The sequence below is a fragment of the Macadamia integrifolia genome, chromosome 14 (genome assembly GCF_013358625.1).
Source record: "Macadamia integrifolia cultivar HAES 741 chromosome 14, SCU_Mint_v3, whole genome shotgun sequence".
NCBI classification, from domain to species: domain Eukaryota; kingdom Viridiplantae; phylum Streptophyta; class Magnoliopsida; order Proteales; family Proteaceae; genus Macadamia; species Macadamia integrifolia.
In genome coordinates, this window is record NC_056570.1 from 23586793 (window position 1) to 23599668 (window position 12876).

General features: G+C 39.2%; 1 protein-coding gene across 1 annotated transcript; it reads right to left on the bottom strand.

Moving 5' to 3' along the window:
- Positions 1-81: 81 nt before the first annotated feature.
- LOC122062090 lies at positions 82-7919 on the bottom strand. Its single transcript, XM_042625734.1, has 5 exons — positions 7772-7919; positions 6090-6148; positions 5886-5957; positions 5421-5773; positions 82-2638 (listed from the first exon to the last, which is right to left on the bottom strand). The coding sequence occupies exons 2-5, from the start codon at positions 6127-6129 to the stop codon at positions 458-460; spliced, it is 2646 nt and encodes an 881-aa protein (XP_042481668.1). The 5' UTR covers positions 6130-6148; positions 7772-7919; the 3' UTR covers positions 82-457.
- Positions 7920-12876: the final 4957 nt, after the last annotated feature.

Genomic DNA, 12876 nt, shown 5'->3' on the forward strand with positions numbered 1-12876 from the left:
TTCTATATCATGTTGACATGGTCATCCTTAATAAGTATAATGCCAAGATATGACACCATGGTGAACAATTAAAGATGCAAATGGTGAAAGTCAATCATAAAACCACATAAATCATATTGCCTGTTGCAAGAGCAGCAGCTTATCATGTACAAGCAATCAGAAGTCCCAAGGACCAAAATTGAAAACCTTTTGCAGAAACCCATTGCAAATTTACAGCCCATAAAGATCCATCTGCTTATTCCACTCCCGAACTCTCCTTGCTTTCAGCTAAAAAGTTATATACAAGAAAGAAAAGAAAGCACGTAGGTGAAAGGAACAAAGCAATAGAAACATACCTACTACCATACGAGTTCGAGAGTATCCAAAACAGCTAAAATCTGACAAAGCGGCGAACTATATTGATATTCCTAAGCAATAACACTATAATAGAGTCTGTCACTCATGATCCATCTTCGTCCTAGGTGGAAGTTTCTTGGGCCAGCTCTGGTGGCATGACGTCCTTAGACTCAGCAAGGACCTTGTCAACCTGCTTAGGCAGCACTTCGGTAGGGCCTTCTCCCTTCTCTTCAACTGGTCCTTGTAGTAATCTATCCACAATGTCAGACTTCTTCTTGGTAGATAAGCCTTTCAAGCCTCTTTGCTTCACATGAGCCCTCAAAACATTCATTGTCAATTTCATAATAGCACCACGGTCAGTAGGCAATGACCCTATAACTTCATGAGATTCAAGAAGGCCACAAGACTTGGATAACTGACCTTCTCTTTTCCTTTTCTTTCCACTTGGCTTATTTGCACTATGATTATGGTCAGGAGCAACACAGGATTCCTGGCAAACAGAAGATTTGCAGAATTCCAGACCTTTCTCACTGTTCATCTCAATTGTATCCCCTTGCAATGTTGATTTCCCGAGAGCAACACTAGGTTCATTGGAGTCCCTGGATGCCTGATCTGTACCCATTGATCTCTCAGCCTGTGGCTCTGAAGGCAGACATAAGCTGTTATGATTATTGTCACCAACAATTCTTGTTTCTTGGGCCACAGAAGAATTGGAGATCTGCAGCTTTTCCTTGTTTGTACTATTGACTGAATCCCCTTGCAATGTTGAATTCCCCACAGCAACACTAGGTTCATTGGAAACTCTGGATGGCTGATTTGAACTCATTATCCTCTTCACCTGTAGTTCTGAACGCGGACATAAGCTCCCGACGATTCTAGGCTCTTGGACCACAGAAGAATTGGACAGATGTAAGTCTTCCTTGCTTGTAATCTTGACTGTATCCCCTTGCACTGTCTCACTAGTTTCCTTGACCTTAGCTACATCCGAAGTTTTTGTACTCTTCTTTCGCATGATTGGTGGCTTTGAAGGTAGAAGTAATTCATCATGACTATTGTCATCTACAACACCAGGACCTTGGCCCTCACAAGAATTGGAGAGCTGTAGGTCTTCCTTGCTTGTACTCACAATTGTAACTCCTTGCAATGGCGAAAACGCTGTAGGAGTCTCACTAGGTTCTTTAACTTCAGCAATGTCTGAACGCTTTATAATCTTCCTTTTCTTGACTTGTGCCTTTGAAGGTGGATGTAAGCTGGTTTCACTGTCATTAGATTCAACACCAGGTTCCTGGAGCCCACAAGGGATTGGGTGAACTGTTTTCTTAGTTGTCTTCTGGTTGTTGGCACTATTATTCCTACAAGTTGAACCAGGTTTTTGTCTTTCTTTTCCCCTTGAATTGGAGGATGTAATTGAAATGACATCTGCAATAGGAGGAACACATGGTTCGTGGCCATCCACAGTGTGGAACTGCATTTCATTTTTTGTCATTTGCCCTTGCAACTTCAAATGCGAATTTCCATTCACAGTGCTGTCAGTTGCAGAGATCCTGGATTCTTGTACTGCCATTGTATCGGACATAATTATATCTTTTGCTACATTACCTAATAAATCTGAAGGTGATTCTGCAATAGCATTATCAGTGCCCAAAATACCAGCTTCCTGGGCTGTAACTGTGACTGGATAATTCATTGACTTTCCATCTGGCTTCATTGATAAATTTAAGCCGATGTTGATAAAAGGAACATTGGATTCCTCATTACCTAGTAAAGCTGAAGGTGATTCTGCAAGAGCATTATCAGTGCCCAAAATACCAGCTTCCTGAGCTGTTACTGTGACTGGATGATTCATTGACTTCCCATCTGGCTTCACGGATGAATTTAAGCTGACGTTGATACATGGAAAATTGGATTCCTTGACTTCCTCTATTGTAATATTTTTCAAACTTAAGGAGCTCAAGCTTTCCTCATCATCAAATTTTCTCATTGCATGGCTTAAAGCATCTGATCTGAAATCTTTGGCACAAGGAAAATTGGATTCCTTGACTTCCTCTATTGTAATATTTTTCAAACATAAGGAGCTCAAGCTTTCCTCATCGTCAAATTTTCTCATTGCATGGCTTAAAGCATCTGATCTGAAATCTTTGGCAATGATAGACGAGTCTAAACTGATGTCTGCATGAGTGACACTGAGTTCTACAATTTCATCTGTTATGCTACTTCCTGATTCAAAGTTGCTTAAACTTTCCCTGTCACTGGATTCGCCAGTTCCATGACTGAAAGCATATTTGCTGGCAATATCTTCAGTCTGTTCATTACAGAAGGCAAAAGGAAAATGAAAACGCTTTTTATTTATTGAGAATCCCTGCGTCTACAATTTTGTACTATCATATATTCCAACTTAAGTGAACAAAAGCAAGGATAAAGTAGGTATATGCAGGTACCTACTTAATAAAAGGTAAATTAGGAGATAACAATAAAAGTTGAAGAGGCAACTAATTTCTGATAACTGAAGTTCTGAGGCATCTCTATCCAGTAACATTTTTTTTTTAATAGGTAGGGAGGGAAGTAGGTGATAGCCAGGAGACTCGAACTCGAGACCTCCTAGTGAGCATGGGATTTTTGCACACCACAGATCACCAACTGTGCTGGACAGTTGTGATAAACCTTTTTGGACCACTTGATGCTCTCATTCACTACCAACACACAATACCATAGAACAGAATCTCCAATGTGAAGACCCTCATCATAGGGTTCTTCTGATCGTATAGATGCCCAGATAATTTTTGTCAGACACAAAATCAGCACATGGAGGTTGGTGGAAAACCGATTTTCTTGGTAATCGAAATATCAAGTAAAAGCATCCATACAGAGTGCTTCATAGGTTCAGAGAAGCAAGTCAAGGCACAGATGACTCACAATGGAAGAGCATGGGACTGAACCTAACCCAAGAGGTTGACTGATTGACAAACCCATAATTTCCAGGTACCATCTTCATGAGTTCAGAGAAGCAAATCAAGCCACAGATGACTCACAATGGAAAAGCTTGGGACCAAACCTAATCCAAGAGGTTGACTGTTTGACATACCCCATCATCTCCAGGTGTCATCCTCCAAGCTGATTTCAAAGGGAAGCAAAGAATTTCATACTGTTCCATCACCAGGTACAACTTATATGTTGAACAAAACTGACACAGAAAAATGATTTCTGCAAGTCCCTAGCTGATAACAGAAACTAGCAGATAAAAAAATTGAAGATTCTATTAACTTTTGCACTTCAATATTTACAACTAGATCCCTCAACCTTTCCATTCCTAGAGAGTACAGAAGCTACATAACAGTTAATTTCTGATGAGACGAAAAACCCTTGTAGGGGTCTCAGAATCAATAGATGAAGACCATAGCACATACAGCCAAGCCACCACAAGGGGGGTACAGAAGTATTCACAGCAAGCATAAAGTTTTTCCTTTGACACCAATTATGTACACATAGATAAGTGGGCATCAAGAGTTTTTTCTTATTGTAAGTTTCAACTTTCAAACAAGAAATATCCACATGCAGAGCTATGTGAATATAGACAAGTGAATCAAGCCATATACCCGCCCAGCAAATATGTAAACCCTTACTCTCTCTCTCTCTCTCTCTCTCAGACTAAAAACCCAGAAAAAAAAAATTAGATTAGAAGAAGCATTTGAGAATCTGTTTATGCCCATCAACTAATATCTGGTTTTGGGTTAAAAAAGCTCTTGTTCATTTTGATTAACAAAAAGAAAAAAGGTTGTCAGGCAGAAAATAACTGGAGAAATGCCTTATCTAAAGCTTCCCCCCTCTCTCTCTCTCAAATATTCACTAAATTGATGCCAACACAAAAATAGCTCCCCAACTCCAACAACTGGAACGTTTAGTACTTAACATTTCCACCATATCATAAGAACAATATGGCATCACCAGCATACACGCATGAACGGTCTTACCCCTACCCCCTAATGATAAACTCTAAAGTGGAAAGTCCAGTGAGCCACATTAGGCACAATCATATTTTTAAATCATTTGCATAGTGTTCATGAAAACTGAAATTAATTGAACAAAGTTAACCACAAATCATCCTTTTATTGCTGACAGCTTTAACATCCCACCCTTAGCACCCCCGACCTCAACCCCAACCCTAACGCCAACCCCAACCCCAACCCCCAAGATAAAGGCAAGATTTGAACCCAAGACATGGCGACAACAGGCCATGGTCTTTACTGGCTGCACTAGCTGGCACCTTCATAGTATGAAAATATTTGGTTACATAAACATATCACTTAACAATCTCCTTAGAAACACCATACTTTCAAGGGTGGAAAACTATCTCATACAAGAGGAAATTACCACATTACAAAATCTTCCATGTCCCAAAGCCACCCTCATTTAAAATATCAATATCTCAATTGGAATATGTGATCACCTACATATTGTGACTCCCCGTAACCTCCCATAATAGCCACCCAACAAATGTCTCATGTAAACTCCATTATTATATATATGACATCAATCACCTTGTATAGACATGAACCATTTTATGTTTGATCATGTCACAAATGGAGCAATTCCTCTTAAAACACTAAAGGAATGTTTACAACCATACGTTTTTTACTGGATAAAAGAGAAGTAGCTGCCTTCCTTCTTCATCTCAACGCAAAGGAAAAAGTACATCTGTCACTCAATATACAGTGATCATGCTTTTCGAGAACTAGGCTCAAGCAATATATTAAAGAAGTCTATAGCCCAATCCAATCTTTCCCCTTTTTTCAGTGTATCAAATTCTGGTTATAAGTAAATAAAAGAAAGCTCCCGACCAACAACATCACAAAGCAACTGTAAAGGTGATTAAAATTCCAAGCAGAATATTGTGAAGGAAAAAAAAATAAGCCTAACATTTTCTTATGCAAATTTCTGGACAGCTTCAGTGTTGATTCTGTAAAAATGCAATCAAGAAATCCCTTCTCAATAGAATAACAGGACAACAGATTGCAAAATGGAGTGAGTTATAATGAGAAATATTTAAATTTTGAGAAATAAAAACTGTGAAAGCACCAACAGCAAACCTGTTCAGATTTACTTTGGCAGTGAGTTCTGAGTAAAGCCTTCAACATTTCAGAAATTCTCCCGGGAGGCTCCCCATGCATCAGTGACTGAATATCATTATCACACTCATTTTGCACATTTTCATTCTTCAAATTCCGTATCAGAAGATCCAAAAAGTTGGTTTTTTCTTCCAGACCGTTACAGCATATTTCAAACCACTCTTTTAATTTGTTCTGTTCAGCCCACTCTAATTGGGTTTGAAGAATTACCAGATCTTCTTCAAGCGCTTCAATTTCAATATCTGCCTTTGATATCAATTTTCTTAGTACTTCTACACAAGATTTCTCATTTAGAGCATCTTCTTCTATCACATCTTCAGCAGAAAACAATATAACAAGCTAGTTAGAATAACAATACTATAGCTAAAGTTTCGTAGAGGGGGGGCCAAAGGCTAAGAATATGAAACAGCAGGATAACACCATTACCTGCACCATAACCGAAGTAGAAGTCACACTCCCATTCATTTTGTTGTATACCAAAGCTGTTTTCTGGTGAATCTGAAGAGTCATGTTTTAATTAATAAAAGCAAAAGCAATGATGATACAAATATTTTCAAAATAAAACATGCTCGTAGAGAAGGAGGGAGAGGACAGAATTTCCAATTAAAATATCAAAATGAATGGAGAAACCTTGTGTGTATGACGGACCCCAGAGATCCCCATCCATCATAACTATATGACAAGATATCCTGAAAGTACAAATAAACATTTACCATGCTATCATATATTTAAAAAAGAGTGAAGGATGATATGGCTAATAACCACCCAGGTTCTGCTGAACTACCTAAAAAATAATTAATAACAAAAATCTAAAAACTAAAATAGGTACATGAAGACAGTACATTAAATACCACAATCACTACCAGGACTTTGGAATGAAGTTTCCCCAAGCAGGCCAAGACAACAAATAACGCTTACCTTTGTCATGAGGATGCATTTGATAGCTATTTAAAACTATTTTAGAGACCACATACTAAACTTCATAATTGGCTTATTATGGCAAGACCAGACAATAAACTTTACAGAGGATGAACTGTAACAGTGCCAGATATACACCAGCTCCAATACATGCTTGTACATCTCAATTAACAAACATACATGCTTTGTAAAACACCTCATGTTCTCCTAAGAAAGAAATAGAAATAAGCAATCAAGAACAAAATCCAGTAACATGATGACAGGAAAAGAAAAATGATTAACACGACCACAGCTATTTCTGTTCTATATGGAGGTAAAACTTGAAAAACAATATGAGAGCCTCAGAAGGATGGAGAGAATTATTGAGATGAGAGCCCTTAAAGGATTGAGAGGGTAAAATTCTCAAACAGATCCAATTAGTACTAAGATAATAGTGACTTAGGGTCCACAGAAACAAGGACAATATGCGAGCTTTACATACTCAGACTATTGTTACCACAAATGGAACTTGAATTTCCCAATAAACATAGAAACTCAAGGAAAATTCTATCACATTGCAATTGAAATTTTGGAAGACGCTATCTATTAGTTGAACTGGTTAGAAAAAACAAAAAGCTTCTTAGCACCCCTAATTTCATTTAATGGTGATCTTTTACCTCTGTCCATGAAACATGTGAGTATGCATGCTCGCTAGTTGCTGTGAAGGGATTTGGTGTCAAAATGTAAAAAACCATATGGGGAAGCCACAAGTCTAAACATAACTCAACTAACCCTTATCCGACAGGAGTATCTTGGAAACAGCCTCTCCTGCCAAGCAGGGAGCAAGGCTGTGTACATTTACCCCTCTCAGACCCTGCAGTAGGGGGAGCCTCCTGCACTGGGTTACTCTTGGGTTACTCTTTTTGAGAAATTATCAGAGCAAGAGACATAAATCAGATAGTGGAAGGGGAATGTAATCTATCTCAAAGCGTCAGACCAAAAGTATGCACTTCAAAACCTTTTGCAATGCTTGGTATTGATCAGACTTGCTGCCCTATTTGGGGCTCACCACCTTACACATCACCTGGTGGCTGGTGGATTTCCAGATGACTAATGTAAATCCAACCAATAACAAAGAAGAACGTTGCAGCAGGAATGAGCCCAAGCATTTAAAACAACAGAAAAGCAGGAAGAAAAGAAACAGAAATTGAGCTAGTCTGCAGTTTTCACCAAACCAATTACAGGCAATGTAGCAGTTCAAGCTTCAAATTAAGTAAAAGACAGCTCTCTAACGAAGCACACAACATCAAACAAGAAAGAAACACAAAATTTATGTCCGTATTCATAAAAAATGAATCAAAGAAAATAGAAACAGTAAAATGCAAATAAATGCAGAAAGAATTAGAAGAATATACCCTACAATTCTTCTGCAAATCGAGAAATGCAGCAAGAAACACTGAACCAGGAGGCTTTTCAGCTTCGGTACTTCTGGTAAAGATTAATTTTCTAGGGTTTCAAAGCAGAGAGAGAGAGAGAGAGAATGAAGTCCGAGTGACAGACACAGAGTAACATCGCCCGTTTTATGAGGGCGAGAAAAGGCGGCAAAGAAAGCGACGACCTCTCAGAGCAATGAGTAATGGTGATTTCGTAAAATAAACTGTCATATCAGGGGTAAAATGGTCATCAAAACTTAGAATGTGACCTTTTTGGGAAGGAGCTTCACAACGCGGGAACAGACTCTGTACGGTCAGTCCTCTGGATTTTGACACGTGGCTAACTTTTCAGACGAAATTGTACCTTTGTCTTAAAACGGAGTCTATCAGAGTCAATGATGGCCCCACCCCACCCCCAAGAGTTCCTTTGCTAATCGTGTTGTACTACAATAATGGTGGGACCTACAAACCCCAAATCTGCCGATGGAAGAAAAAAACAGGAGATTGTCTGTACTTACAATTTATTCTCTCTGCCAGGTTGGTACATAAGAGAAAAAGGCTAATTCTGGTCCACAGATTAAGTGGGGTCCACAAGGGGTGGGCCCACTTGGGAGTTATATGTTACATCAAAACCGACCATATCAGATCTTAACCCTACCAACTCACATAACCGTTCAATTTGGATACGTTAAGAATAAGAAGAGTTATCATGCAGTTTTAAATTTTCAAACCTACTTGATGGGAGATGTAAATGTGTAAATGCCTTTCCAAAAACAAAAAATGTGTAAATGCCACTTGTATTATGATAACTACTGTTCATTGGAGGTGGGACCCATTTAAGAGGTGGATTTTGACCACATATCAGCTTGAATGGATGGTATCTGCTGTTGTCCATGTGATTGCTTTCTCGTATCTATTTTTGAGGATTAATGTTGCTTTCTAAACTCAACACTTGCAGCATAATTGGTCTTTTTGGTAAAGTGCAGCATAATTGGTCACGCGGTAGGTTTTGGTGGTTCCAAGTTTTACTTCTAAGGAATCATCACATTTTAATTTGGGAAAATTACAGCCAGGTATCTAATATTTGGCCAAAAAAAAAAAAAATTTGGGGGGGTGGGAAAGTGGGACATTATCTGAACAAAAATGTTAGGGTTCCTTTATTATAAGGTTTTTTTTTTTTTTCAGTTGAAATATATTTTCAATTCTACACATGGTTGGTTGTTATTTCTTAAGGTTTTCTGTTGAAATACATTTCCAATTCTACACATGGTTGGTTGTTATCTCTTTCTCGGATACAATCCCACCCCCTCCAGCCCCCCTCCCCTCCACTACATATCACACTTGTGGCCTTTCCTAATCCTTTACTCATGCATCTTTCTTTTCTATGCCTCTCCTTGCTAGCTTGTCCCCCACATCTCCTTCCCTCCCATCTCTATTAGCCCCCCTCCCTCATTTTAGACATTGGTCACAATCCTTTGCGGACCCCATCCATCCCTTAACGTGTAACTTTAGCCCGAAACCCCTTATGCTATCCGTATTGCACCCTTCCTCTTCTTATGCCCCCACCCCCACTCCTCTTCCGCTTGTCGCTCCCCTGAGTCTCCCTCCCCTCGTCCCTCTATGTATCCCTCACCCCACTCCCTCCTCTTCCCTGAGTCTCACCTCACTATTCTCCTCCCATGTTTCTCTCTTGAATTCCCCTCTCCACCCACACAATCTCCGTCCTCCGCATCACTCCTTCCCTACTACCGCCCCCATTGCCCTCTACAACTCCCAACTCCCATCTCACCCCCTCTTTGCAACCCTCATACACCTCCTCGACCTGCAACTAATGACTCAACCCACTTCTGCGAACCCCACCTTACCCTTCATTTGCAACTACCACCCCCAGCCTCTCCTCTTCCCCACGTCCCCACTCCTCTTGACACAATAGAAGAAGAATTAGGTTTGTTGCACTTGGGTTGCTCGATGGATCAGTTCAATACCATGAGTGTAAGCGCTCCCTTATCTTACTTGAGATCCTCAACTGCTCCTCTACCTCAACGCCTCATTGTTGCTGCTTGGTTTCCTCACCATGTACTTTCTTTCTGCTCCTCTACCTCAACACCTCCTAACCATGATCTTCTTATAAGCCTACTACTACTTAATAAGATGATTGGCATTCCACTTTTTGCTGGCCAGCTCTCCTTCACACACTTGTATCGTATGTCACTTGGGGGATATATAAATTGAATTCAATAGAGACACCACATGTAGGGCAGAGGGGGTGGGGAAGGCGGTTGGGTGGGCATGGGACAAGTTGGTAGGAAGGGGAGGGGTGCATGGTAGGGGGAGATGCATGGTAGAGACCTAAAAGAGGAATGGAAGAGGGAGACACTTGTGGAGGGTCAAGGACTCAGGGTAGGTGGGGGTGGAGTGGGGTACTACCGTTGCAGAATAAGCGTGAGAGAACTAGCCATCAATAAAGCTGAAAATATGTCCAGCTTAGATAATTAAGAATGGACTAATGAGGAATCCCAAACATAGTTTTCAAACTTGAGGTATCCTAAATGTTGTTTCTTCGAATGTTAGGTGCCTCAATTGTAATTTACCCTTTTAATCTACCCATTCAAATTTCATTTGCGTATACTCCAAACTTTGAGTACACTTCACTAAGAAAAATGTGTATAAATAAAAATCTAGCACATGTCAAAATTTAGATAGAGAAAATTCCCCCTAAAAATATGCATGTGAATGAAGAAGATTATAGGTAAGGGTGGCAATGCGTGTGTGTTGTGTTTTTATTTTTTTTCTTTTGTTCATGGTCAATATCAATTTCTTAATAGAAACATGAATGTTCAAGGCCTCTAGTTGAATCATGCCCCTAACACCCTAGGACAGACCACTATTAGTTAAAACGTGTTTTTTTACCGTTTAAAACGTGTTTTCCCATATGCTATTATACAATAAGGGAAAAAACAGAAACGGCAAAAGAATCCATTTTAAACGCGTTTTAAATGGCCGTTTTAAATGCGTATCCATTTTTTAAGGGTAAAATAGGAATTTTATTAAAAAAAATTAATTAAAAAAAAATCCTATTAGTAAAAGTGAAGATTGAAGACAATATGGTACTTGGTTTTTAGTTTTTAACTTCCATACTATCTATAAGAAAAAAATCTCATCTTCTTATAACCCATTGAGTAAGGAGAAGCTAAAGCTAGCAACATCTCATTTTCTTGTAACCCATTGGGCTATTTTATCTTGGGACTCCCAGTGCTTTTGGAACACTAGATGCATGTATACAGGTAATAATCTCTCAAATTGCATGAGTATACTACCCTTTTTTGGTTTTGTTTTTTTGAAAACTACATGTTTAATACTCGTATCATTCGTTTTCGTCCGCTTGCCGTTCTCTGTTTTTTTAACCCTTTTTTTTATCGTACCATTCATCATTTTTATCTGTTTAAAACCCGTACCATACGTTTCTGTTTTTTTGTCATTCCCTTTTTAACTAACAGTGGGACAGACCCCAAGGAATCTACATCGAAGAGCAGAAAGTGAGAAGGCAAGGACACTCAAGGGATGGACCTGAGACTACTACCCAACGTTCTCCTAGGGGCAATTTTTGGCTAGATTCTATTTCTCATGGTTTAGGTATCGGGATCAGGGGATTGGTATCTGGTATTGGTATTAGATTGAATTGGGGATGGTATCGATAAGTATTGGACAGATCGGAAAGTTTTATCACCAACGATACCAATACTTTAGGGTATTTTACTATATCCTCTGTCTATATCGTGCAGTATCAATGTTGACCGATATTGATAATGATCGCCCGATACAACAGATCCAAATCCAATACCTAAAACCATGTTATCTCTAGATAGACGTCTGGGTTGAGGGCATCCAAGTCAGCTTCAAGCCAAGGGCCTGAGCCCCAAGGGAAAGGTCATTAGGCTGGGGTTGGGCATGGGCCTTAAAAGACTAAGCCCTAGTCGGCCTAATTACACCGCATGAGTTTCAAATTGGATCCTCCTCTGTTTGAAAACAGAGGTTCTTGACTTTTCCCAAAACAAAATTACTTCTGGCTATCCTGGTTTAAAATTTTGGATTGAAATCAGCTGAGTCTCTTCCGATTCCAATTTGATTTCAAATCGAATCGCCCTATTATTGTCTAGAATCGATTGGACATTTGTGGAACTTAGTTGAAATTGTTCAGATTCACCTTGACTCGATAAAAACGAAAAATATGCAAACAATTGGCCCCGATCAGCTCCAGGATGATTCAATAGATCCGGTTCAAGTTTTGAAACAGTAATGTAAACCTTTTTTTTTTTTAGTGAAACAGTAATGTAAACTTGAAGTCCCCAAGGAGTTTTTGGTTTTGTTTTTGTTTTTTTTTTTTTTTTTTCAAACAGACAAAGATAGATTAACTAAAGTTAGGACTATTACATAGCATATTCGACTGATATTGTTTCTTCAAAAGGGCCTCTTTGGCTAGAGTTTTAAGGTCCCCCATGTACTTAGCATTAGTTGTTGAGCAAAAGTTAGGGTGAGTAGAGTGGTTATCTAATTCTATACATACTAATATCAGAGTTCTAGATCATAAATTAAGCATAGGATTATGATTGTTTTGTAATAGCCATCCAATCTCCTTCGCATCGCTCCATGCCTGATCTATCTTCACTTGCCATGCTCCTGCCTTGGTTAAACCTTAGAGCAACCCTATAGCCTCCGCTTCACCATCTTTTCCTATCATACAAAAGTTTGATTCCATTAATAGACATTTTCCATGTGAAATAAGACATAAGGCCCATGTTGATACCCCCTCTAGTATCCATGATACTGATTATGATGATGGTGTTTGTGTCTGTGTGTGGGGTTAAAGTAACATTTGGTTGCATCCAATCAGATTGTGATTTGATTTCCAAATTGATCATCCCATAGGAGATTCAGAATTCAATCTGCTTGATTGAATGGTTGAAATCCGATTTTTGATCATAGAACACATGTTGATTCCTGTGTTTCCAAATAAAGTAACTGGTAAACATAAAGATATGAAAGAATCATGTTTGGTCTTTCTTGGGGATGAGGCCTGAGTTGAAACA